This window comes from Heterodontus francisci, chromosome X (genome assembly GCF_036365525.1).
Source record: "Heterodontus francisci isolate sHetFra1 chromosome X, sHetFra1.hap1, whole genome shotgun sequence".
NCBI classification, from domain to species: Eukaryota; Metazoa; Chordata; class Chondrichthyes; order Heterodontiformes; family Heterodontidae; genus Heterodontus; species Heterodontus francisci.
In genome coordinates, this window is record NC_090421.1 from 20,611,474 (window position 1) to 20,639,380 (window position 27,907).

Genomic DNA, 27,907 nt, shown 5'->3' on the forward strand with positions numbered 1-27,907 from the left:
GAAGTCCTCTAGGCGGCCAACATCCCCAGCATATACACCCTACTAAGCCAGTCGCGCCTGAGATGACTTGGCCATGTGAGCTGCATGGAAGCTGGCAGGATCCCCAAGGACACATTGTACTGCGAGCTCGTCACTGGTACCAGACCCACCGGCCGTCCATGTCTCCGCTTTAAAGACGTCTGCAAACGCGACATGAAGTCCTGTGACATTGATCACAAGTCGTGGGAGTCAGTTGCCAGCGATCGCCGGAGCTGGCGGGCAACCATAAAGGCGGGGCTAAAGTGTGACGAGTCGAAGAGACTCAGCAGTTGGCAGGAAAAAAGACAGAAGCGCAAGGAGAGAGCCAACTGTGTAACAGCCCCGTCAACCAACTTTATCTGCAGCACCTGTGGAAGAGCCTGTCACTCTAGAATTGGCCTTTATAGCCACTCCAGGCACTGCTTCACAAACCACTGACCACCTCCAGGTGCTTACCCATTGTCTCTCGAGATAAGGAGGCCAAAGAAGAGAAGAAAAAGATTAATGACTTAGATGAAGAGACAGAGAGTCATAGATCCAAGTTTGCTGATGATACAAAGCTAGGTGGGAATGTAAACTGTGAGGAGGACACAAAGAGGCTGCAAAGAGATATCAACAGGTTAAGTGAGTGGACAGCAAGGTGGCAGATGGAATATAATGTGGGGAAGTGTCAGGTTATTCGCTTTGATATTAAGAACAGAAAAACAATATTTTTTAAAAGGTGTGAAATATTGATGTCGAGAGAGACTTGGGTGTACTCATAGGGCTGGATTTCATGGGCCCCTCGAGGCAGGGTAGGAGGCGGGGTCCCATGGAATTGAAACGGTGGCGGGGAGGCGGAGGGCTTGTCGCCGCCCTATTGCCAAGCGATTTTTCTGGGGGCGGGATAGGCCAATCATGGCCTTCCCGCCCAAAGGTCAATTCAGGCCCTTAAGTGGTCTATTAACAGCCACTTACGGGCCTCCTCCCCCCGCCGCTGGGATCCAGCCAGCGTTTGGCAGGTGGGGTGGCCTCCGCCATGCAGGGAAAAACAAGGCACTCTCCCTGCGGTCTTGGGTTGTGGGGTGTGCGGGTGTCCTCCTCCATGGGCAATCTGTGGCCTAAGGCGGGCGCCGGCTGGAAAACAATGCACTTCGCAGGACCCCCATCCCCCTGGACTTTACAACCACCCCCCACCCCCGCAACCTCTGTCGCCGAAGGCTTCCGGCGATGCCCCCTCAGTTACCTGAGGTCCAGTGTTGCAGCGCTGGGCCTGGGTCCAAGGCCTCTGCAGTACCACTCCCGGTGGCGCTGCTGAGCTGCCGGCTCTGTGATTGGCCGGCAGCTCTTGGAGGCAGCATCCCCATCTTTAAAGGGATAAAGATCCCGGCGCTGGAAACATCACCTCCAGAACAATGGAGGATCGCACTGGGGGGGAGCGAAAATGCCAAGGTGGGGCTCCCTCTGTCTTTTCGGCCCAGTGCCAGGAGCCCCGCCTCCTCCACAAAATCCAGCCCGGACAAGGAACACAGAAAGCTCGTATTTTCATTTGTTTGTTCTTGGGATGCAGGCGTGGCTGGGAAGGCCAGCATTTATTGTCCATCACTAATTGCTCTTGAGAAGGTGGTGGTTTTCCACCTTCTTGAACCACAGCAGTCCCTGTGGGGTAGATACACCCACACTGCTGTTAGGAAGGGAGTTCTAGGATTTTGATCCAGCAACAGTGAAGGAGCGGTGGTATAGTTCCAAATCAGGATGGTATGTGATTTGGGGGGGAACTTGCAGGTGGTGGTGTTCCCATGCATCTGCTGTCCTTGTCCTTTTAGGTGGCAGAGGTCATGGGTTTGGAAGGTGCTGTCTAAGGAGCCTTGGCAAGTTGCTGCAGTGCATCTTGCAGGTACAACTAGCAAATAGGAAGGCAAATGGCATGTGGGCCTTTATTGCAAGAGGATTGGCATAATGTTTTTTTTTATTCATTCATGGGATGTGGGCGTCACTGGCCAGGCCAGCATTTATTGCCCATCCCTAATTGCCCTTGAGAAGGTCGTGGTGAGTTGCCTTCTTGAACTGCTGTAGTCCATTTGGGGTAGTTATACCCACAGTGCTGTTAGGAAGGGAGTTCCAGGATTTTGACCCAGCGACAGTGAAGGAACGGCGATATAGTTCCAAGTCAGGAGGATGTGTGACTTGGATGGGAACTTGCAGGTGGTGATGTTCCCATGTATTTGCTGCCCTAGTCCTTCTTGTTGGTAGAGGTCGCGGGTTTGGAAGGTGCTGTCTAAGGAGCCTTGGCGCATTGCTGCAGTGCATCTTGTACATGGTACATACTGCTGCCACTGTGCGTCGGTGGTGGAGGGAGTGAATGTTTGTAGATGGCGTGCCAATCAAGCGTGCTGCTTTGTCTTGGATGGTGTCGAGCTTCTTGAGTGTTGTTGGAGCTGCACCCATCCAGGCAAGTGGAGAGTATTCCATCACACTCCTAACTTGTGCCTTGTAGATGGTGGACAGGCTTTGGGGAGTCAGGAGGTGAGTTACTCGCCTCAGGATTCCTAGCCTCTGACCTGCTCTTGTAGCCACGGTATTTATATGGCTACTCCAGTTCAGTTTCTGGTCAATGGTAGGCCCGAGGATGTTGATCGTGGGGGATTCAGCAATGGTAATGCCATTAAATGTCAAGGGGAGATGGTTAGATTCTCTTCTGTTGGAGATGGTCATTGCCTGGCACTTGTGTGGCACGAATGTTACTTGCCACTTATCAGCCCAAGCCTGAATGTTATCCAGGTCTTGCTGCATTTCTACACGGACTGCTTCAGTATCTGAGGAGTCACGAATGGTGCTGAACATTGTGCAATCATCAACGAACATCCCCCCTTCTGACCTTATGATTGAAGGAAGGTCATTGATGAAGCAGCTGAAGATGGTTGGGCCTAGGACACTACCCTGAGGAACTCCTGCAGTGATGTCCTGGAGCTGAGATGATTGACCCCCAACAACCACAACCATCTTCCTTTGCGCTAGGTATGACTCTAGCCAGCGGAGGGTTTTCCCCCTGATTCCCATTGACCTCAGTTTTGCTAGGCTCCTTGATGCCATACTTGGTCAAATGCTGCCTTGATGTCAAGGGCAGTCACTCTCACCTCACCTCTGGAATTCAGCTCTTCTGTCTATGTTTGGACCAAGGCTGTAATGGGGTCAGGAGCTGAGTGGCTCTGGCGGAACTCAAACTGAGCGTCACTGAGCAGGTTATTGCTAAGCAAGTGCCGCTTGATGGCACCGTTGATGACACCTTTCATTACTTTACTGATGATTGAGAGTAGGCTGATGGGGCGGTAATTGGCCGGGTTGGACCTGTCCTGCTTTTTGTGTACAGGACATACCTGGGCAATTTTCCACATTGCAGGGTAGATGCCAGTGTTGTAGCTGTACTGGAACAGCTTGGCTAGGGGCGCGGCAAGTTCTGGAGCACAGTTCTTCAGTACTATTGCCCAAATGTTGTCAGGTTCCATAGCCTTTACAGTATCCAGTGCCTTCAGCCATATCACGTGGAGTGAATCAAATTGGCTGAAGACTGGCATCTGTGATGCTGGGGATTTCAGGAGGAGGCCGAGATGGATCATCAACTTGGCACTTCAGCCTTATCTTTTGCACTGGTGTGCTGGGCTCCCCCATCACTGAGGATGGGGATATTTGTGGAGCCACCTCCTCCAGTTAGTTGTTTAATTGTCCACCACCATTCATGGCTGGATGTGGCAGGACTGCAGAGCTTAGATCTGATCCGTTGGTTATGGGATCGCTTAGCTCTGTCTATCGCATGCTGCTTAAGCAGTTTGGCACGCAGATAGTCCTGTGTTGTAGCTTCATCAGGTTGACACCTCATTTTGAGGTATGCCTGGTGTTGCTCCTGGCATGCCCTCCTGCACTCTTCATTGAACCAGGGTTGGTCTCCTGGCTTGATGGTAATGGTAGAGTGGGGGATATGCCAGGCCATGAGGTTACAGATTGTGGTTGAGTACAATTCTGCTGCTGCTGATGGCCCACAGCGCCTCTTTGATGCCCAGTTTTGCATTGCTAGATTTGTTCGAAATCTATCCCATTTAGCACGATGATAGTGCCACACAACATGATGGAGGGTATCCTCAATGTGAAGGCGGGACTTCGTCTCCACAAGGACTGTGTGGTGGTCACTCCTACCAATACAGTCATGGACAGATGCATCTGCGGCAGGCAGATTGGTGAGGACAAGGTCAAGTGTGTTTTTCCCTCTTGTTGGTTCCCTCACCACCTGCCGCAGACCCAGTCTAGCAGCTATGTCCTTTAGGACTCGGCCAGCTCGGTCAGTAGTGGTGCTACCGAGCCACTCTTGGTGATGGACATTGAAGTCCCCCACCCAGAGTACATTTTGTGCCCTTGCCACTCTCAGTGCTTGCTCCAAGTGGTGTTCAACATGGAGGAGTACTGAGTCATCAGCTGAGGGAGGGCGGTAGATGGTAATCAGTGGGAGGTTACCTTGCCCATGTTTGACCTGATGCCATGAGACTTCATGGGGTCCGGAGTCGATGTTGAGGACTCCCAGGGAAACTCCCTCTGTACTGTATACCACTGTGCCACTACCTCTGGTGGGTCTGTCCTGCCGGTGGGACAGGACATACCCAGGGATGGATGGCAGTGTCTGGGACATTGTCTGTAAGGTATGATTCTGTGATTATGACTATGTCAGGCTGTTGCTTGACTAGTCTGTGGGACAGCTCTCCCAACTTTGGCACAAGCCCCCAGATGTTAGTAAGGAGGACTTTGCAGGGTCGACAGGGCTGGGTTTGCCGTTGTTGTTTCCGGTGCCTAGGTCGATGCTGGGTGGTCCGTCCGGTTTCATTCCTTTTTATTGGCTTCATAGTGGTTAGGTACAACTGAGTGGCTTGCTCGGCCATTTCAGAGGGCATGTAAGAGTCAACCACATTGCTGTGGGTCTGGAGTCACATGTAGGCCAGATCAGGTAAGGACAGCAGATTTCCTTCCCTAAAGGACATTAGTGAACCAGATGGGTTTTTACAACATTCGACAAAGGTTTCATGGCCATCATTAGACAAGCTTTTAATTCCAGATTTATTAATTAAATTCAAATTCCACCTTCTGCTGTGGTTGTCCTTCATAGTCAAAGATGACCATCACATCAACTCGAATTCGTTGAGTTTTTAAAATAAAGTAACAGAAATAAACAAAGGCACTAATTGGAATGGTACACATGGCCTCACTGCCCAATTCTCAATGCAGAGCTAGATCTTTCTTAATTACCAGGTTTGGCTGGAACACTGAATGTTGTCGACTGAGACAGAAACACTTTGTTAAGACAAATCAGGGAAACAACACTAATTTCCACAAAGTTTAATTTAAAAAAAATCAAGGTGCAGGTATATGTGATCTACTAATCCTTGAAATGTTTCTTTCTGCAGATCTTGACTTCAGAAAACCTTGCGACAGTGGTAATTTCTTCAACAGGAAGTGTCCCATTGAACCAACCTCTTCTTATCCCTCTTAACATGGCCAGTCCAGTAACTGCGCAACATGGACTCGTATTGACTATTCCCACAGCAACTCTTGCTTCTCTCCCAGGACTTACTTCTGCCACTGGTGCAGGAGGCATCCTCAAGCTTCCTCTGGCGAACTTGCAGGGTAAGTCACACATCATATACTGTGCACACAGAATTCTAGAAAAATTGTTGTACAAGCTCTTTTGTAAAGTAAGTGCATCTTGTTTGCCATACATTATTGCATGTATCAAGTGCCTATTCCGATTATGCTGAAGAATGTACATCTTTAGTTATTAAAATATATCTGTAGTCATGGAATGTAAGGGGACATTTTCCTCTATCGGTGCTATGCAACTGAGGTGTCCTACACCTGAGCGAAAGCAGCTTCCCATGTTTGTTCTCCTTTGGGCCATTTGCACGGCCTAGGGGAACTCCAGGGACAGGCCCATCAAGTGACTGGGTTGTGCATCTAAAAGTTGGGCTGAAAATCCCAGCATCTCCCAGATTTTGAGCTTCCAAGATCTGGGTCTTTCAGCTGCTATTGGAGAGCAGCAACTAGAAGGACCTAAGTGCTTCACTTCATCTGTGGCAAATTTTTAGCAACAATCACTACTTGCTTACATAATCTTCAGACCCTGCAGTTCATGGGAGTCCACGTGTAGATGATTGCATCAATTTTCTTTAGGTGCCCTGACAATCAAGCGCCCAACAAGTGCAGGAGATGGAAAATGAGGCAGGAGTCTGGGAACGCCCCTCCTGCCTTATTCAATTAGGTTTGCTAGATCTGTGTCTGTTACAAGCTATCGGGAGTTGTTCAGGAAATCCTAGGGGAGTGCATTGAGATCAGAGACCTGATGTTACAGGTCTCTCCTGTGCTTTTCCTCTTCCCTGTGTCTAGAGAATGTTGATTTCCCAAGCACAAGGCAAAGGAGGATCTCCCCACAAAGTCTGGAGTGAGAAAAGGGCCTTTTGGCTCATCAAGCCAGCTCTGTCCCAGTCCATGTGTGATCATTGTATTGTAATTCCACGTTTCCGACATGTGCTCCCTACCTGTGAGGCTCCCTGCTGGAAGAGCAGGATCATGAAATTACTTCTAAAAGTCTCAGTCCTGGTTGCAAAACCAATTTGTATAAAATGTGCAGGTTTTCCATTGGCTGTATTGACCTGCTTGGCTGGACACCTATAATACCCGGCAGAGCTACTTAGCATCAAACAGCTGATTAATCAGCTGCTCAACCTCTCTGATCAACAGCAGATATTAAACATGCTGATTTTCATGTCCTTGATTCATTTAGTTCCAAACAGGCACTCTTGAATGGAACATTGCTCAGCAGTAACTGGTAACAGCTGAGCAGAATATTAAAATCAGCTGATAATAAATGTGATGTTAAGAGGAGAAGGTGAGCAATTGATTAATCTGCTGTTTAAAAGTGCCTGCTCGCACTGAGCAACATGGAGGTTTAATTCTATGGAGATTGTACTGTATTATAATTTCAATAGACATGTGTGAAACTTCTTGCTGGCAGTTTCTTCACTGTACTAAATAAAGTGCAATGGCTGGACGCACCTAATTCTGCTCGAGCAAAATCTTGAATCTTGGGCAAAATGATACTTAATTTCTATATCTTTTAATAAGGCTACATTTGCTTTCATCTTACTCATGTAAGGTCACCTTGACAAAAAGTCTAATATAAAACAACCTAATTCAGTAGTTCCCAAAACTTTTATGTTTCACAGCCGATTCCACAAAGAAACTCTTATGCCTTGTAATTAAGGGTACTGATTCTGGCAAACATAAAAATATTCTCTCTTCATTGATTTCTGGCACACTTTCCCTTTTATTCTTCTCTCTCTCTCTCTCCTTCCCTTGCCTCTCTGGCCTCCTTCCCTTCTGTCTTTATCATCTTTTCTTCCTGTGTTTTTATCCTCCTTTCCTTCTTTCTCCCTCTTATCCTCTCTTTCTCTCCCCTCCCCCCACCTTTCTGGTTTACTCCTTTTCTGGTTCATTTTCCTCGTATTCTGATCCTCTAATTCCTCTCTCCTGCTTCTGTCTTCTATTTCTTGCCCCCCCCGCTTCTCTTGCTTACTCCAATTTCTCTCTGTCTTTTTCTCTCCTGGTTCTCATGCTCTCTCCCCTGCTTCTCTCTATCTCACTTTCTAGCTCAGAAATTACAGAATGAGTTGGACAAAATATGTAAATGAACAGAACAATGGCAAGTGTAAGGTACTTAAGAAGGAAAAATGGGTAATGCACTTACTCTTTGAATGGTGTTACAAAGTTAAGGATGAAGCTGAGAGAAACCTAGGACAATTGGACTTTTACCAATCAATTCAAAGCAGAAATCAGCCAATCCAATAAAATGCTGAAATAAAAACAAGAACTGCTGGAAATACTCTGCAGATCTGGCAGCATCTGTGGAGAGAGAAGCAGAGTTAACGTTTCAGGTCAGTGACCTTTCATTAGACCTGAAACATTAATTCTGTTTCCCTCTCCACAGATGCCACCAGACCTGCTGAGTATTTCCAGCATTTCTTGTTTATATTTCAGATTTCCAGCATATGCAGCATTTTGCTTTTATTCCAATAAAATGCTGACCAGCCAAAGCAGTAAAATACAAATTGGAGTTAGCCATGGTCAAACTGTATAATGTTCTAGTCAGACCTTGAGTCTTTGTCCAGTTCTGGTGACACTCCAATGTTAGAGGCATTGCAGAAAAGAGATTGGAGGCTGACTCATAGAGTTAAAGGTCTGAGTTATGAGAAGAAACGGAACAAGTTTTTCAGTCTTGATTGGAGGCACCTGAGAAGTGATCTTCTGGAAGTATATAAGATAGTAAACAATATGGAAAAGGTAAATCTGAAAAGTAAAATTGGCACTGGTTCGGACTAGTAAAAGGTAAATTTTAGGAGTGGTAGCTGGAAGTTCTTTTTCAAAGAAACAATGATCAATACACTGAATGGACTCCTATATAGAGTAGTGGAGTCAGCAACCCTGGAATCAATTGGATGCTGCAGTGCAGGAACTTCAGGATCTTTCTGGATGGATGAACTAAAGTTGGCCGAATAGCCTTCCTCGTTAGCTTGTGAACCTTTCATCTGAGGCATCCAGAAAAATGTTTGCTTGAGAAGAGTTGGACAACATTTGATGGTCAGAACTTCAGCTCCAGTGCTGCCTCTGAAGGTGCTCTTGTTGTTGGAAGCAACCCTATAGTATAGGGTGAGATATATATGCTATGCTGAAATATAGTTGGGGTCATTTATGCATTTATATTCAATTACAGGACCTGATATCTCAGTGTATTGTACAACTTCTTATTTTATACATATGATATTATAGCCTGTTCTGTATTATAAAAAGATTTATTAGCCCCGCTTCTGTCTAGGTGCACAGCTTCCTGTCTAAAACCTTGGCCCAACCCTTGTCCAATTTTCAACTTGATGGAAGGTAGCAATAATACCTCTTTTTTGCGTCATTGCTTCTGTTGAAGTTCTTTTTATTTGTTTTTGGGATGTGAGCGTCGCTGACAAGGCCAACATTTGTTGCCCATCCCTGATTGCCCTTGTTGCTGCATGGCGTACCGACCTCCACCTTGCAGAGGCTCAGCGCCAACTCTCAGACACTTCTTCCTACCTCCCTCTGGACCATGACCCCACCACCGAACATCAAGCTCCTGTCCACAGGACTGTCACTGACCTCATCTCCTCTGGCGATCTTCCCTCTACAGCTTCCAACCTCATAGTCCCACAACCCTGGACAGCCCGCTTCTACCTCCTTCCCAAAATCCACAAACAGGACTGTCCCGGCAAACCCATTGTGTCAGCCTGCTCCTGCCCCACTGAACTTATTTCTTCCTATCTTGACTCTATCTTTTCTCCCCTGGTCGAGTCTCTTCCCACCTACATCCATGACTCTTCTGACGCCCTACATCATTTTGACAATTTCCAGTTTCCTGGCCCCAACCACCTCCTCTCCACTATGGACGTCCAATCTCGCTACACCTCCATCCCCCACCAGGACAGTTTGAGGGCTCTCCGCTTCTTCCTTGAACAGAGGCCCAACCAGCCCCATTCCTACACCACCCTCCTCCGCCTGGCTGAACTTGTTCTCACATTGAACAACTTCTCCTTCAACTCCAGTCACTTCCTTCAAGTAAAAGGTGTTGCTGTGGGTACCCGCATGGGTCCTAATTATGCCTGTCTTTTTGTGGGATATGTCGAACATTCCTTGTTCCAGTCCTACTCTGGCCCCCTCCCCCAACTCTTTTTCCGGCACATTGATGGCTGTATTGGTGCCGTTTCCTGCTCCCGCCCCAAACTGGAAAACTTTATCAACTTTGCTTCTAATTTCCACCCTTCTCTCACCTTTACATGGTCCATCTCCGATACTTCCCTTCCCTTCCTCGACTTCTCTGTCTCCATCTCTGGGGATAGGTTGTCTACTAATATCCATTATAAGCCCACCGACTCCCACAGCTACCTCAACTACACTTCTTCACACCCTACCTCCTGTAAGGACTCCGTTCCATTCTCCCAGTTTCTCCGTCTCCGATGCATCTGCTCTGATGCTACCTTCCATGACAGTGCTTCTGATATGACTTCCTTTTTCCTCAACCGAGGATTCCCCCCCACTGTGGTTGACAGGGCCTTCAACCGTGTCCGGCCCATTTCCTGCATCTCTACCCTCACCCCTTCCCCTCCCTCCCAGAACCGTGACAGGGTTCCCCTTGTCCTCACTTTCCACCCCATCAGCCTCCCTATCCAGAGGATCATCCTCCGCCATTTCCGCCACCTCCAGCGTGATGCCACTACCAAACGCATCTTCCCCTCCCTTCCCCTGTCAGCATTCCGAAGGGATCGTTCCCTCCGCGACACCCTGGTCCACTCCTCAATTACCCCCACCACCTCGTCACCGTCCCATGGCACCTTCCCCTGCAATTACAGGAGGTGTAATACCTGCCCATTTACCTCCTCTCTCCTCACTATCCCAGGCCCCAAACACTCCTTTCAGGTGAAGCAGTGATTTTCTTGTACTTCTTTTAATGTAGTATACTGTATTCGCTGTGATTTCCTCTACATTGGGGAGACCAAACGCAGATTGGGCGATCGCTTTGCGAAACACCTCCACTCAGTCCGCAAGCAGGACCCTGAGCTTCCGGTTGCTTGCCATTTCAACACTCCCCCCTGCTCTCATGTTCACATCTCTGTCTGGGATTGCTGCAGTGTTCCAGTGAACATCAACGCAAGCTCGAGGAACAGCATCTCATTTACCGATTAGGCACACAACAGCCTGCTGGACTGAACGTTGAGTATGACGGGTCCCCCATTTTACTTTTATTTTTAGTTTATTTTTTCTTATTTATTTATTTATGTTTTTTTGTGTTTATTTTATTTTATTTCATCTTAGTTTGTTCAGTTTGCTTACCCACTGTTTTTTTTCCATGTTTGTACTTGTGGCTGTTCAATTTTCAGCCTGTTAACACCCTATCTGTACTAATGCTTTGTCTTTCAACACACCATTAACATATTATTTACCTTTGCTCCATGACCTGCTGGTCAGCTATTCTGTGACCTTGTCCTATCTACACCTTCTCCTTTGTTATCTCTTGCCCCCCCCCCCCACTTTACTTGCTTATAACCTTTCACATTTCTAATATTTGCCAATTCTGAAGAAGGGTCACTGACCTGAAACGTTAACTCTGCTTCTCTCTCCACAGATGCTGCCAGACCTGCTGAGTGTTTCCAGCATTTCTTGTTTTTATTTCAGATATCCAGCATCCTCAGCATTTTGCTTTTATATTGATATAGTTCCAAGTCAGGATGGTGTGTGGTTTGGAGGGGAACTTGCAGGTAGTGGTATTCCCATGCATCCACTGCCCTTGTCCTTCTAGGTGGTAGAGGTTGCCGTTTTGGAAGGTGCTGTTGAAGGAGCCTTGGCAATTTGCTGACAACCTGATCCATGTGCTCCCATTCTGTGGCCTAACTGGATTTGATCACTATGCCTCTTTCAGTAATCTGGCCTGAACCAAGCTCTGTGCTCTTTTTTGTGGCATCCTTTGCAGCCCAACTCACCTTACCTTGCACCAAGTACTTCCCGGCCCAGCCCACCCTGCGTTCTTCTCTGCCCAGCATGGACCACTCCAAATCATCCCTGCCCCAAACTGTATCCACCACAGATAAACTTGCTGGTTTTCTGTTGTATGCCAGTGCTGTCAATGGTTTTGGCTCCCATGCTGTACTTGTAAGGCTGTGCCGCACACAGCACGAATGACATAGAATTGTAAAGAAATGCGGCACAGAAAGAGGCATTGTGTCTGTGCCAGTGCTAGCTCTTAGACTGGAGCTTTCTACTCTAATCCTCTTTCCCTGTATCCTTTTATATTTGTTTTCAAATACTTCTTGAATTTCTGTTTTAATGATGTTACAGTCTCTGTAAAGTATGCCATGTTCTCGTAACTCTCTGTGGAAAAATATGTCTTGACAATTTTGGCTTCCTGTCCCTTGTTACTGATTCATCAACCTAGTTCACTACCCTCTCAAAATCTTTTTTTTAAAGAACTCTGTTGGATCATGCCTCATCCTTCTCTGTTTCAGTGAAAAATGCCCCTTTCTTCAGAACAAAAATCTCTCATTTTTATAAATTTTTGCTGTACTCTTTCCATGGCTCTAATATCCTCCCTATAGTGGGGTGCCCAAAACTCCAGCTGTTGCCTATTTAATGTGTTGTATATATACAGCTAAATTTCCTTTCTTTTGCATTCAGTGTCCTTGACTATAAAACTCAAAATCCCATTTGTCACTTCCACCTTTACAGTATAAACAAGTATAGTCAGCATGTATAGTGCGGGCATTTAAAACAGCTCGCTCACTTGCTAGCCTAGCCCTGGGTGTTTCTCAACCAGCTTGCTCACCTGCATTCTTGATCTAAGTGCTTACCAGCTAAGCAGCTCACCCATCCACCCTGCTCAAGTACTTTGTAGCCAGTCTGGTCACAGTGCACCTCAACCCACTCCAACTGCTTCCTGCTCGAAAGGAAAGTGAAAAATTGAAATGAGGGAGGAGAATGGAAGTAGGAAGAAGTGACTTTTTTTTTATTTGTTCATGGGATGTGAGCGTCTCTGGCTAGGCCAGCATTTACTGCCCATCCCTAATTGCCCTTGAGAAAGTGGTGGTGAGTTGCCTTCTTGAACTGCTGTAGTCCATGTGGGGTGGGGACACCCACAGTGCTGTTAGGAAGGGAGTTCCAGGATTTTGACCCAGCGACAGTGAAGGAACGGTGATATAGCTCCAAGTCAGGATGGTGTGTGACTTGGAGGGGAACTTGCAGGTGGTGATCCCAAGCGTTTGCTGCCCTAGTCCTTCTAGGTGGTCGAGGTCTCAGAAGTCTTGGTGAGTTGCTGCAGTGCATCTTGTAGATGGTGCACACTGCTGCCACTGTGCATCGGTGGTGGAGGGAGTGAATGTTGAAGGTAGTAGATGGGGTGCCAATCAAGCAGGCTGCTTTGTCCTGGATGGTGTTGAGCTTCTTGAGTGTTGTTGGAGCTGCACCCATCCAGGCAACTGGAGAGTATTCCATCACACTCCCAACTTGTGACTTATAGATGGTGGACAGGCATTGGGGAGTCAGGAGGTGAGTTACTCGCTGCAGGATTGCTAGCCTCTGACTGAGAATGAATGAAAATGAGGGGCAAAGGAGGTCAAAAATTGCTGGAAGCAAAGGCGGGGAACAAGTGAGAACCAGAAGTGAAAAAGAACAAAGAGAATTCTCGAGTGAAAGTGGGGAATTCAAGGGAGAGAGCAAAGCCAAACAAGAAGTAACGGAAGAGAGAGGAAAGTGAAAGAGTGATATGTGAAGGAAAACGGAACAGAGGTGGAACAAAAGAGCGAGGAATGAAGGAGGAGACTGAGAAATAATGATCAATAAATGAAGAAGGAAGGGGAGAGTGAGCAATAATGTAAGAAGTGAAAGGAGAAAAACAGAAGTGGTGTGGGCAAGAGAGATGGAAGAAGAGAAAGAGACACAAATAAAGGAAGAGGAAGAGAGTGATACTTTTTTGCAGACTTAGTACCAGTATCCTTAGCAAGAGGGGCTCAACTGAGAAAGATTTGAGAACTACATTGTGAGATAGTTTTGATAATATTTATTGTCAAAGACAGATATGTTGCATGATCAAGCTGCAATGAAAGGTGAGCTTATAAATATAAAACAAGACCTTGAGATCGCAATTAAGAGTATAGACCTTCTTCAAAGACTTTTTTTGTGATTTCCATAGGTGTGATTTGCATTTGTTTGAAGTAAAGCAGACCTGAACAGTCTGTTTGAAACAGCTGTTGTTAGCCACTTAATTCCCTGAACAAGCCTTTAACAGGCTAGGGTAGGCCATATAAATAAGCCTTTGTGAAGAAGACTAAGCTGTATGGGTTGTAACAGAAATAAGGAGCATGGGGATATTTTTGGAGCCTCCTCCTTCTGTTAGTTGTTTAATTGTCCACCACCATTCATGACTGGATGTGGCAGGACTGCAGAGCTTTGATCTGATCTGTTGATTGTGGGATTGCTTAACTCTATCGCATGCTCTTTCACTGTTTAGTATGCATATACTCCTGTGTTGTAGCTTCACCAGGTTGGCGCCTCATTTTTAGGTATGCCTGGTGCTGCTCCGAGCATGCTCTCCTGCACTCCTCATTGAACCAGAATGGTTTGATGGTAATGGTAGAGTGATGGATATGCCGGGCCATGAGGTTACAGATTGTGGTTGAGTACAATTCTGCTGCTGCTGATGACCCACAGCGCCTCATGGATGCTCAGTTCTGAGCCACTCGATTTGTTCCAAATCTATTTTAGCACGTTGGTAGTGTCACACAACACGATGGACCCTATCCTTAGACAGGAATTTCTCTCCACAAGGACTGTGCAGTGGTCACTGCTACCAATACTGTCATGGACAGGTGCATCTGCGACAGTTGATTGGTGAAGGCCAGGTCAAGAAGGTCTTCCCTCTTGTTGGTTCGCTCCCCACCTGTTGCAGGCCCAGTCTGGCAGATATGTCCTTCAGGACTCAGCCTGCAGTGGTGCTACCGAGCCACTCTTGGTGATGGACATTGAAGTCCCCCACCCAGAGTACAGCCTCAGTGCTTCTTCCAAGTGGTATTCAACATGGAGGAGTACTGATTCATCAGCTGAGGGAGGACGGTAGGTGGTAATCAGCAGGAGGTTTCCTTGCCTGTATTTGATCTGATGCCATGAGACTTCATAGGGTCTGGAGTCAATGTTGACGACTCCCAGGGCAACTTTATATCACTGTGCCACCTGGGATGGTGATGGCGGAGTCTGGGACCTTGTCTGTCAGGTTTGATTCTGTGAGTATGACTCTGGCTGTTGCTTAACTAGTCTGTTGGACAGCTCTCCCAATTTTGGCACAAGTCCCTAGATGTCAGTAAGAAGGAGTTTGCAGGGTTGACTGAATAGTTTAGTTTAGAGATACAGCACTGAAACAGGCCCTTCGGCCCACCGAGTCTGTGCCGACCATCAACCACCCATTTATACTAATCCTACACTAATCCCATTTCCCTATCACATTCCCACCTGTCCCTATATATTTCCCTACCACCTACCTATACTAGGGGCAATTTATAATGGCCAATTTACCTATCAACCTGCAAGTCTTTGGCATGTGGGAGGAAACCGGAGCACCCGGAGGAAACTCACGCAGACACAGGGAGAACTTGCAAACTCCGCACAGGCAGTACCCAGAATCGAACCCGGGTCCCTGGAGCTGTGAGGCTGCGGTGCTAACCACTGCGCCACTGTGCGCCACTGTGCCGCCCATAGTGTGTGCTGTTGTCCTTTCCGGTGCCTTGGTCAATGCCAGGTCGTCTGTCCTGTTTTATTCTTTTTTGATTTTTCTGTAGCGGTTAGATACAACTGAGTGTCTTGCCAGGCCATTTCAGAGGGCATTTAAGAGTCAACCACATTGCTGTGGGTCTGGAGGCACATGTAGGTCAGATCGGGTAAGGACGTCAGATTTTCTTCCCTAAAGGGAACTAGTGAACCAGATGGGTTTTTACAACAATCCAGTAGTTTCATGGTCGCCATTACTGAGACTAGACTAGCTTATAATTTTAGATTTTTTTTATTAATTAATGGGATTTAAATTCCACCAGTTGGCATGATGGGATTTGAACTCATGTTCCAGGGCATTAATCGGGGGCCTCTGGATTACTAATCCAGTGATATTACCACTGCACCACCATCTCCATTCAATCTCCAGTTTGCCTGTCTTGATCTGCAAAGGACCATGTAGGTGAAAACCGACGACCAAGATAGTGTTACGATAAGGTGAGAAAGGTGTCTAGGGGTCCCTCTCAGCCTTCACCTGGTCTTACTGTAACAGGGTTTGATTTTAAACACACCGTGTTTTGAGCTCCTCCATGGTGAATCCTTGTTCACCGCTTTCCAATTATAAGGCAAAGAAATGAGCACAAACAGGCTTTCTTAGGTTTAAAGAAGAAAAGTGAATTTTGTTAAACTTAAACTAAAAACTCTAATTCAGTTGACGTCTACGGAAACACGACGTGCCCATGCTATCATGCATAGGCGATACACACATGCAAATAGAGACAGAAAAGAGCAGAAGAAAAATAACGTGGACAGGTTTGAGGCAATATCTGAAGAGGATTTTTTGTTACTGTGCTTTGAGCTCACTGTAGAGTCCTTGTTTGTAGGTAGATCCTGCTTTTTGTTGGGGCCCAATATTCTTCTTAAATCTTGTTCACTGTAGGAGACTTTTCTCTCTGGGGTTCATGTGGCTTCAATGGATTCCGAAACTGGTGAGAAAGAGATGGGAGCAGACAGGAGAGGCTGCGGTGAGTCAGCCACGAGAGATCTTTTCAATCCAGGAGCAAATGGCTTTCTGAGTTCAAATTCTCTGTGGCGAGTTCAAAAAAACCTGCAACAGCCAGTTAGTCATGTGACCAGCTGGCCTAACCAGTCCTGGCCCTTGTAGATTGTCTTGTCCTAGCAGACCTTGGAATGTCTCCTCTGCACACAATACCTGGTGATCAAAGGTCTATTGTGGGTTAAATTGGAGCAGGGAATAGCCCCTTTGTCCTTTCAAGTACTGTCTGGTAATATACAAAAATGTCTTTCCAGCCAGTCTGGCAGCCCTTGTAATAGGCCTTCTCTTCTTTCCAGCAACAATTTGAAATTTAATGTCCATGTGCCTCAATCTTGGCAGGTGGGGGCCTGCATGACAGTAGTCATCATGCTACCTTTTATTTTAAGGCAGTCCATCTGATGCAAGGTTGGCTCATACGAGACAGTTGTAGCCCTGGCTTATAAACACTCAGTGGCAACTACGTATGTTGAGGTACCTGCATCCATGGGAAACATTATTGAACATATCACCGGAATGGTGAAGCAAAGATTGCAATGCCTTGAAAGAGCAGGGGGTGTTCTACAGTACAACCTGAAATTGAAATGGTCCTTAACCTCTGTACGGGGGTAGCTGCTAGGATAGCCTGGCCCGATCTGCTTTCTTAAATAAAGAAAAAAACTTACATTTATATAATGCCTTTCATGACCTCAGGACATCCCAAAGTGCTTTACAGCCAATTAAGTACTTTCTGAAGTGTAGTCACTGTTGTAATGTAGGAAACGCAACAGCCACGTGTGCAGATATTGCAGGGGCTGGGGATGTGTTGTCATCCTGAGAGACAGTATCATCCATGGCCGTTCCACATCTGCCTGTTGTTTTAACATGCCCATTTATCTGCATATTAGCAGACCTAATGACAGCATTGAGATTAGTGAAGCTCCTATCAATGGCTGTCTCTGTGTGATCTCCAAGCCTCTTCAACGAAGAGGATACAATGAAGCTTAAGGTCTGGGTGGCAGCAGTCTGAACATTCCTGAGTGATGCAAAAACTGGCCTCTTCCATGGGAGCCTGTGCTGATGTCCCTGTATGACTATAGAAAAGCTTTGTAAGAATGGTTCCAGGGATGAGGAACTTCAGTTACATGGATAGATTGGAGAAGCTGGGGCTGTTCTCCTTAGAGAAGAGAGGATTGAGAGGAGATTTGATAGAGACGTTCAAAATCATGAGGGGTCTAGACACAGTAGATAGAGAGAAACCATTCCCATTGGCGGAAGGTTGAGAACCAGAGGACACTGATTTAAGGTAATTGGCAACAGAACCAAAGGCAACATGAGGAAAAACTTTTTTCCGCAGCGATCTGTTTCAATGATGTGGAACATACACCACACCGGAATGATTTTTCCCTTCTGACCTACATTTCAGAATATTTCCCTGAACAAGCCAATTGACGTCTCACTGCCATGACCATGTGCCTCGTTGTAATTATGCGGCACTGTTGTATGGGAATGTTGGAAAGCTGTTAAGAATCACATTCCTGCACATATCCATTGTTCACGGAGCCAATTGTGCAAACTTCCTTCTTGCAGGAATTTAGAACATTTGAGTAGCAGAAAATATGCATACCATGCGTGTTGCTTGTGAAGTGTGATTGCAATGAGTGACGTTCGTTCTATGATCCAAAACTGTTTGGACATTCACGAAGCTGTAGCTCTTCCTGTTGATGTAGGACAGTACTCTACTTGCAGGTGCTTTAAATGTAACATGAGTATTGTCAGTGTAGCTTCATGGACTAGAGAACACACAATTTCAGAAGAAATATGTCTTTTCAGAAGAAATATGTCTGTCGCTTCATCTGCTGTTTCTGCTCCTTGTTGAAATGGACATAGGTTTTGGCATGCCATCTGTTTCATGGAACCAGATGTGCTGCAAGCTAGCTGCTCCTACACAAATCTCCTGCAGTTGCCTGGAATGACCTGATGGTGATAAAGGTTCATGGACATGGTCACTTTAATTGCTACCAATAGTAAGGTATTACTAGAGATTACACCTCTGGGTCTTGTCTAGTGAGACTGCATATCCTGATGATTTCCTCCCGTCAGTAACCTAGCTTGCCAAAATAGAGCCCCCTCCCCTATGAGTTTCAGGTTTCTCTGTCTCTGGTGGAACATCAGGTGCATGGATGGATCCAATGGGTGTACCTCCAATGCCAGCTGGTCACCCTCTCCTGCTCCTGCTGTTTCTCCCCTCCTTATATGGAAATGTGGCAATACATCCTGTATCCATGATTCTGAACAAGTTTCCTTGTGCAGTTTCTTTCTTCCAGATGTACTTTTCTGCATGATGTTGAATGTCTCTTCTGATGCAACACCAGATTTAATCAAGCTGGAAACCTGTGCAATTCTGGTGAAATGAATGATTTTTGGATGTTTTGGCTAGTTTTGGATGAGACAGCTTTAATTTGCTTTTGACAAGCGAAGTCAAAGCTAAGCCGCCAACTTACATACAGAACACCAAGAAGTGATTTTCTGCACTATGAGTTGCATTTAAAAGCTGGATTCATGTGAGCGTAAAAAATGATTCTCTATTAATGCTGAATGTGTACATGTACTTTAACACAATGAATAGCTTCTACTCTCAACTCTTTCTGTGTTGACAGCAGGAAAAGGATCATCCCTCAACTAATAGAGGTGAAAACACATGGTATTTAGACTTCTAACCCTTGGATCTTGTGTTGTTTAAATAAACATAAAATATGTGTGGTTGACTTGGACTAACAGTTAACGTGGAAGACAGTTTAATGTCTGGCATCACATCACCTAAGAGATCCAGTTCAGAGAAACTCTCCAACCTTTTCTTGACGTTTCTGGTGAACTCCTCCCCTAGCTGTAAGCATTTTGAAATAATTTGTAACTTGTCAAAGTGAGGAAATCTAGATTACATGGCAGAGTCATTTTGAATGGTAAACCTTTCTACCGTACTGTCATTTGAAGCTGTACCTATTATCTATAATAAGTTAAGTATGTAATATAATGTCTGCTAATAAGGAGCCAATAGACAATGTGCATTATTGGCTGAGGTTGCGGTAAATCCAAGAGTGAGAAGCTTCTCTGTTATCCGTAACAGAACAGTTCTGGATTTTAAAAATTTGTGCCTGATTCTGAACAATAGATTTTTTTTCCACAATTCTCTTGCAGCTGCATCAATGTTGAATACTGCACTCCAGCCTGCACAACTTCAACAGGCCTTACAACCTCCGCCCACTCTACAGTCCCTTCCTACATCTGCTGTACCTCTGAAACAGCCAGAACCACAAACCCAGATCACTTCCATCCACACAGCACAAGGCCTGACTTTAAGCCCTACAATAGTGAGTTACTCCAATATATACTGCCTCTTGTTATATGTGGTGAGGGACCAGTGGTGATGGAATCATAAAACAATATTTTTTACTGCAGTGTATACTTGCCTTATGATGAATTCTAAAAAGGTAGATTTTTTCTTGATTATTTACTCACTTTTGCACATGTTAATATAATTTTTAAAGAGTTTGATTTATACATTTCTGCTCTTAGGTTTCTGCTTTCAAAAATATTTGTAATCATTCTATTTTTGTACAAAATCATATTTGATTGTTTTGTGTTTGAAGCTTTAGCCTCAGATACCAGAGTATCTTCAGCATTGTGGGTGGCAGTGATATATCTACAAATCTATTTCCATAACTAATGTTTGTCAGTGCTTCCTGACTGATTATGGCAGAAAACTTAACTGCCACTTTGCTAAAGGAAGGTTTCCTTCCAGCTATCCAATCAGCCCGTGACTCGGCTCTGATTGACGGCTCCCCTGCATGTCAGGCAGAGGAGGTAGGCGGGATCTGTGTCTGATGGGTGGGGTAGCCTTGTCTATGATTGGTCAGTCTCTGTGACTGATGGGCTGCCCGGGATGGCTTGGCCTGATTGGTGGAATGGCGCAGGTGCTTTGGGACTGACTGCTGCTGCTGCTTTCGCGCGGTGCAGTAAATATCCTGTATTCTGCATACTGGGTGGATTCCAGCCTGCACTTGCAAACTTAAATAAAAAAGGCATGGTTATTATCTGGTTGTGGGAATGGCTGCTGTGGGGAGCATGGAGCGAGAGAGAGAGACGAAGGGGGGGGGGGTGTGGGGAAGAGAGAAACAGACGAGGGGGGGGGAGAGAAAGAGACGAGGGGCGAGAGGGAGAAGAGAGAGACGGGGGTGGGGGGGGGGAAGAGAGAAAGAGATGAAGGGAGGGGGAGAGAGACGAGGGGGGGAGGGGAGAGACTGGTGGGGGAGAGAGGGAGGGACCATGACGGGGGGGGGGGGGGGGGCGGGGAGGGAGAGAGAGACGTGGGGGGGTGGAGGGAGGAGAGAGAGAGACGGGGTGGGAGGACGGGGGAGAGGGAGAGAGATGGTGGGGAGAGAGAGAGACGAAGGTGGGAGAGAGAGAGAGTCCAGAGGGGTGGGGGGGGGGGGAGAAAGGGAGAGAGAGAGAGACGAAGGTGGTGGGAGAGAGAGAACGAGACCAGGGGGGTGCGGGGGGAGAGAGAGACACGCGACGGGGGTGGGGGGTGAGAGAGAGAGAGAGACCGGGGGGTGGGGGGAGAGACGAAGGGATAGAGAGAGAGAGAGAGATGAAGGGGGGGAGGGGAGAGAGAGAGAGATGAAGGGGGGGGAGGGGAGAGAGAGAGAGAGAGACGAAGCGGGGGAGGGGAGAGAGAGAGATGAAGGGGGGTAGGGGAGAGAGAGAGAGTCGAGGCGGGGGAGGGGAGAGAGAGAGATTGGGGGGGGGGGGGGTTGCAGGGGGAAAGAGAGACCGGGGGGGATGGGGTGTGCAGGGGAAGAGAGACCAAGTCGGGGGGGGGTGCAGGGGAAGAGAGACCGTGGGGGGTGGAAAGAAAGATGGGCAGGGAGAAGGGGAGCGTGGGGGAGGGGAGAAAGTGAGGGTGGAGGGAGAAGGGGAAGGTGGGGGAGAAAGGGAGGGTGGAGGAGAGAGGGAGAAAGAGTGGGGGTGGGCGGAGACAGGGAGGATGGGGAGGGAGGGGGAAGGGGGGAGGGAGAGAGAGAGACAGACGAAGGTGGTGGGAGAGAGAGAGAGAGACCGGGGGGGTGGAGAGAGAGAGATGAAGTGGGGGGAGGGGAGAGAGTGAGAGATGAGGGGGGGAGGGGAGAGAGAGAGAGATTGGGGGGGTACAGGGGGAAAGAGAGACCTGGGGTGGGGGGTGGTGGGGAGAGAGACCAAGTTGGGGGGGGGGTGGAGAGAGAGAGAGTGACCAAGTTGGTGGGGGGGGGAAGAGAGAGATGGGCAGGGAGTGGGGGAGGGGAGAAAGGGAGGGTGGGAGAAAGTGATGGTGGCGTGGGGGGGAGAAGAGGAGGGTGGGGGAGAGAGGGAGAAAGAGTGGGGGAGGGCGGAGGCAGGGAGGATGGGTAGGGAGGGGGAAGGGGTGAGGGAGGGAGGAGGCGGGGGGAGGGGACGAGGGAGGAGGCGGGGGGAGGGGACGAGGAAGAAAGGGAGGTTGGGGGGAGTGAGGGAGGGTGTGAGAGGGGAAAAGGGAGGGAGAATTGGATTGTGGGTGGGGGAGGGTGAAAGAGGGAGAGAGAAAGGGAGGGTGCGGGAGGGAGGATGGGGGAGTGAGGGAGAAAGGGGGAGGGAGGGAGAAGGGGATTGTGGGTGGGGGAGGGTGAGAGAGAAAGCGAGGGAGGGAGGATGGGGGTGTGGGGGAAGAGAGAAAGGGAAGGTGCGGAAGGGAGAGAGGGAGAAAGAAAGAGAGGGGGTGGGAGGGAGAGAGAGACGGGAAGGGAGGGGAGAGAGAGATGGTGGGGGTTGAGGGAGATGGGGGAGGGAGAGGTGGGGGAAGAGAGACACCTGCCTTTATCTTTCCGAAATTTGTTCACCGGCCCCCCGTCAGACAAAAATTGTAATGTCCCCCCCACCCTGCGCAGTGAAAAGGTTGGATATCCCTGGTTTAGAATCATGAGAAGTCTATGGAGGAGACAGCTCATTGCCATTAAAGCAGCTTATTCAAAGAAGAAATTTTGTGATTTCCTGAGCCTGAAGGGAACTATTTATATCCGTCCTTTATTGCAACTAGGATGCATAACTAGCTCATAGATTCTAAAGCACAGAAAATAAAAGAGCAATTTAGCAATCATCTAATAACTCAAAGAAAACCCACCCCTAAGTGTGCTCATGTTTTATATGCAAAGCACAAACTGACTGATGAACGTAAAGAACTGGAAAATGAATATGACCAGTTAGCAATTGTGTATGTTAATATTAGGAATGCAATCAGTCACTCCTCCCCCTGAAGTTGCTTGTGCTTTCATTGTTATTCATGTTATATGAATACTCGACACCAAATTTTTTTTGCTGCTCAAGGCCTTGCCAATAAAGGGAATTTTGCAAGCATCATGTTAATTATCCCAAATTGAAGTTAAAACACTGGAGTTCAAGGAGTGAATGCAAAAATTCTTGTACAACACACAACAGCAGGTGCGCGGCATCAAGTCTTGAATGACAGGATCTATTGGAAGATGAGGCGCTGTAACTAGGAGAGGATAATCAAAGAGTTTCAAAGGCATAGGAGGAAAACCATTAAGATCCACTGATACCCAGTGTAACATGAGTATCGTATATCTGTCAGCTATCTAGTCTTAGTGAGGAACAGTGTTTCCAGAGGCTGTGCCTTACAAGGGACACAGTCAGTAATCTGTGTCATCTCTTGGAATTGGCCAAAAAGCAGACTCCTGATGCCACGACTATTGGGATTGAATAGACTAAAATTAAAAATCATTGCTTCTTTGCAACAACTGCCAGGAAGCACCAGTAGAGCCAGCCATTATCCCATTCAGCAACTGGTGAGACAGACTTAATTTTTTGAGATTTGATATTCCTAGGGTACACAGCACAATTGATTACATCCGCATTCCCATTTGTGCACCTGCAGGTAATGCCCTTCCTTTTATCAACAGAAAGGGTTACTGCTCCATTAATGTGCTGATGGTATGAAACTAAAGGCACAGAATTATCAAAGTTAATGCTCATTTTCAGTGGCATGCTCATGACGCATACAGCTTGATGTGATCAAATTTTCCCCAACTCTTCCATGAAAAAAGTAAAATGCAGCCTTGGCTGTTGGATGCTTGATGACACAAATTCACAAGGCAGAAACATATGGAGTATTTCTTTTGGCTCTTAAAAGAACAATTCCAATCTTTGGACCACTCAAAGGGTGCCTCACAGTAGGCTCCAGAGAGAATTGACAGAATGATCGTAGTTTGTTGCATGTTGCACCGTATTGTAATTGAAAGAGACAAAGATGCTTGCGAAGATGCAGCAACAATACAGGCCCCTGCAAGAGGTAGAAAATTAATCATCTGTAACAGCAGCCAGTGCCCAAAGCAGGACAGATGCGTCAAGCAATCTTCAAGGATTTCTTTTTCTTCAGACCTGCACAGGATCCTTATAGCAATCCAAAGTACAGAATTAAGAATATTACAAATACATGTTTTTTTTTAATTAACCTGATTTTCTCTGTGAGTCTATTTTGCACAGTACAATATGCTGCTATGCTATCGCCTTGTGTTAAGGTATAATTCTATTGTATGTCTATGTTGCATACTACTACTAAATGAGGCCCCTAGTGGAAAGAGTAGATACAGAGGTTTGCTGCTAGGTCTCCTTTATACCTCCTTGTGATTCTAAATGCTGGGAATACACATCAGGGCAATTAGCATCTGAAAGGGGGAAAGGATAAATAAAGAATCTGAAGTTGATTTCTCTGACATTTTGTGCATACCTTGCATATTTTGATTCTACTGATGACATTATCACTGTGTTTTTCATATTAGGACAGCTTTTTTTTTCTTCCCCCGATAGCTCGGTAGTCAAACTTCACTTGTGGGCTCTTTGACTGCTACTCCGGTTATTGCAAATGCTGTGCCCAGCTTCCAGGGAATTACAAGTCAGATCATAACTAATGCACAAGGACAGGTAGGTTTACTCTAGGTCTGAAGCTTATTAAATTTGTTTGCATGGTTATAAACATTTATTTGTTGCATAGGAGAGTTGAACATGATATCTTAACGTTCTGACCATCATTTTTGTCCAATCACAGTGTGTGGTACCAGCAGTAAAAGTCACCTGTGTTCAGGAGACTGCACAACCTGTTGAGCCATCAAGGCCACAAAAACAAAACGTGAGAATGTAAGAACATAAGAAATAGGAGCCGGAGTAGACTATACGACCCATTGAACCTGCTCTGCCATTCAATATGATCAATGCTGATCTTTTGCTTCAACTCCACTTTCCCGCCCACTCCCCATATTCCTTGATTTCCTGCGAGACCAAAAATCTGTCTATCCCAGCCTTAAATATATTCAACCATGGAGCATCCACAACCCTCTGGGGTAGAGAATTCCAAAGATTCACATCCCTCCGAGTGAAGTAATTTCTCCTCACCTCAGTCCCAAATGATCCCTTATCCCACATGGGAGACTTATCAAGAAAGCAAATGCACATGGGATACAAGGTAACTTGATAAGGTGGATTCAAAATTGGCTTAGCTGTAGGAGACAGAGAGCGATGACAGACGGCTGTTTTAGTGACTGGAAGCCAGTGTCCAGTGGCATACCACAGGGATCTGTGCTGGGTCCCCTATTGTTTGTCATTTATATAAACGACATAGATGACTATGTGGGGGGTAGGATCAGTAAGTTCGCGGATGACACAAAGATTGGCCGAGTGGTTAACAGTGAGGTGGAGTGTCTTGGGTTACAGGAAGATATAGACGGGATGGTCAAATGGGCAGAAAAGTGGCAGATGGAATTTAACCCTGAAAAGTGTGAGGTGATACACTTTGGAAGGAGTAATGTGACACGGAAGTATTCAATGAATGGCCTGACACTGGGAAGTTCCGAGGAACAAAGGGACCTTGGCGTGTTTGTCCATAGATATCTGAAGGCAGAAGGGCAGGTTAATAGGGTGGTGAAAAAGGCATATGGGACACTTGCCTTTATCAATCGAGGCATAGATTACAAAAGCAGGGAGGTCATGTTGGAGTTGTACAGAACTTTGGTAAGGCCACAGCTGGTGTACTGTGTGCAATTCTGGTCGCCACATTATAGGAAGGATGTGATTGCATTGGAGGGGGTGCAGAGGCGATTCACCAGGATGTTGCCTGGGATGGAACATTTAAGCTATGAAGAGAGGTTGGATAGGCTTGGATTGTTTTCACTGGAGCAGAGAAGACTGGGGTGACCTGATCGAGGTGTACAAGATTATGAGGGGCATGGACAGGGTGGATAGGGAGCAGTTGTTCCCCTTAGTTGAAGGGTCAGTTACGAGGGGTCACAAGTTTAAGCTGAGGGGTGGGAGGTTTAAGGGGGATTTGAGGAAGAACTTTTTTACCCAGAGGGTGGTGACGGTCTGGAATGCCCTGCCTGGGAGGGTGGTAGAGGCAGGTAGCCTCACATCCTTTAAAAAGTACCTGGGTGAGCACTTGGCATGTCATAACATTCAAGGCTATGAGCCAAGTGCTGGCAAATGGGATTAGATAGACAGGTCAGGTGTTTTAATGCATCAGTGCAGACTCGATGGGCCGAAGGACCTCTTCTGTACTGTATTATTCTGTGATCCTGAGAACTGTGCCCCTTGTTCCAATTTCCCCAGACAGGGGAAACAACCTCTCAGTGTCTACCGTGTGAAATCCCTTCAGAGTCTTGTATGCTTCAATGAGATCACCTCTCATTCTTCTAAACTCCAGCGAATATAGGCCCAATTTACTCAGCCTCCCATCATAGGACAACGCTCTCATCCCAGGAACCAATATACTGAACCTTTGCTGTACCACCTCCAATGCAAGTATATCCTTCCTTAAATATGGAGAACAAAATTGCACACAGTATTCCAGGTATGATGTCACCAAAGCCCTGTACAATTGTAGCAAGACTTCTTTATTCTTGTACTCCAATCCCCTTGCAATAAAGGCCAGCATGCCATTTGTCTTCCTAATTGCTTGCTGTACTTGCATGTTAACTTTCTGTGTTCCTTGTACAAGTACACACTAGTCTCTCTAAATATCAACATTTAAAAGTTTCATGCCTTTAAAAAAAAATGTTGCTTTTCTATTCTTATTACCAAAGTGAATAACCTCACACTTCCCCACATTATACTCCATCTGCCACCTTGTTGCCCACTCACTTAACCTGTCTATATCTCTCTGCAGCCTCTTTGTGTCCTCCTCACAACTTACATTCCCACCTAGATTTGTATCGTGAGCAAACATAGATACATTACTCTCTGTCTCTTCGTCTATGTCATTAATATAGATTGTAAATAGCTGAGGCCCCAGCACTGATCCTTGTGGCACTCCACTAGTCACAGCCTGCCAACTTGAAACTGCCCTGTCTATCGCTACTCTTTGCTTCCTGTCCATTAACCAATCTTCTATCCATGCTAATATATCATCCTCAACTCCATGAGCCCTTATCTTGCATATTAACCTTTTGTGTGGGATCTTATGGAATGCCTTTTGGAAATCCAGGTATACTACATTTACTGGTTCCCTTTTATCTACCCTACTAGTTACATCCTCAAAAAACTCTAAGAAATTTGTCAAACAGGATTTCCCTTTTGTTAAACCATGTTGACTTTGTCTGATTAAACAATGCACTTAAAAAATCATGGTATAGACTTCCTTAATAATAGATTCCAACATTTTCTCGACGATTGATGTCAGGCTAACTGACCTGTAGTTCCCCGTTTTCACTCTTCCTCCTTTCTTGAATAGTGGTGTTACATTTGCTGGGACCATTCCCGAATCCAGGGAATTTTAGAAAATCATAGACAGTGCATCCACTATCTCTGCAGCTATCTCTTTTAGAACCCTAGGATGTAGGCCATCAGGTCCTGAGGATTTGTTGGATTTTAGTCCCTGAAGTTACGCCAATACTTTTTCTCTGCTGATATTAATTACCTTAATTTCCTCACTCTTATTAGCCCCTAGGTTACTGCCTATTTCTGGTATGTAACTTATGTTTTCTATTGTGAAGACAGACACAAAATATTTATTTGTTCAATGTCTCTGCCATTTCCTCATTCCCCATAATAATTTTTCCTGTCACATCTAAGGGACCAATTTTAGTTACTCTCCTTTTTATATACTTGTAAAAGCTCTTACAATCTGTTTTTATATTACTGGCTAGTTTACTCTCATTCTATTTTTTCCTTTTTTAATCAACCTTTTGGTGGCCCTTTGCTGGTTTCTAAAACACTCCCAATCCTCAGACTCATTACTGTTCCTTGCAACATTATAAGCCTCTTCTTTTAATCTAATACTATCCTTAACTTCCTTGGTAAGCCACGGATGGATCTTTCTGCTAAGTTTTTGTTGAACATTTTGAATTGTTTCTTTAAATGTTTCCCACTGTTTATTTACTGCCATACCTTTTAGTCTATTTAGCCAATCAACCTTAGCCAGCTCTCCCCTCGTACCTA

General features: G+C 46.2%; 1 protein-coding gene across 7 annotated transcripts in view; it reads left to right on the forward strand.

Annotated features, from left to right (window-relative positions):
* Window positions 1-27,907, forward strand: part of pou6f1 (POU class 6 homeobox 1) — a 298,595-nt gene that overhangs the window by 120,654 nt on the left and 150,034 nt on the right. For all 7 annotated transcript variants that reach the window (XR_010971226.1, XM_068024505.1, XM_068024506.1 and 4 more), the window contains 3 exons: window positions 5,445-5,664; window positions 19,592-19,764; window positions 24,290-24,403. Coding sequence is in view for 6 of the 7 variants with exons in the window: in XM_068024505.1 (XP_067880606.1) it covers window positions 5,445-5,664; window positions 19,592-19,764; window positions 24,290-24,403 (507 nt within the window). In the remaining variant the exon portion in view is untranslated. The remainder of the gene's footprint in view (window positions 1-5,444; window positions 5,665-19,591; window positions 19,765-24,289; window positions 24,404-27,907) is intronic.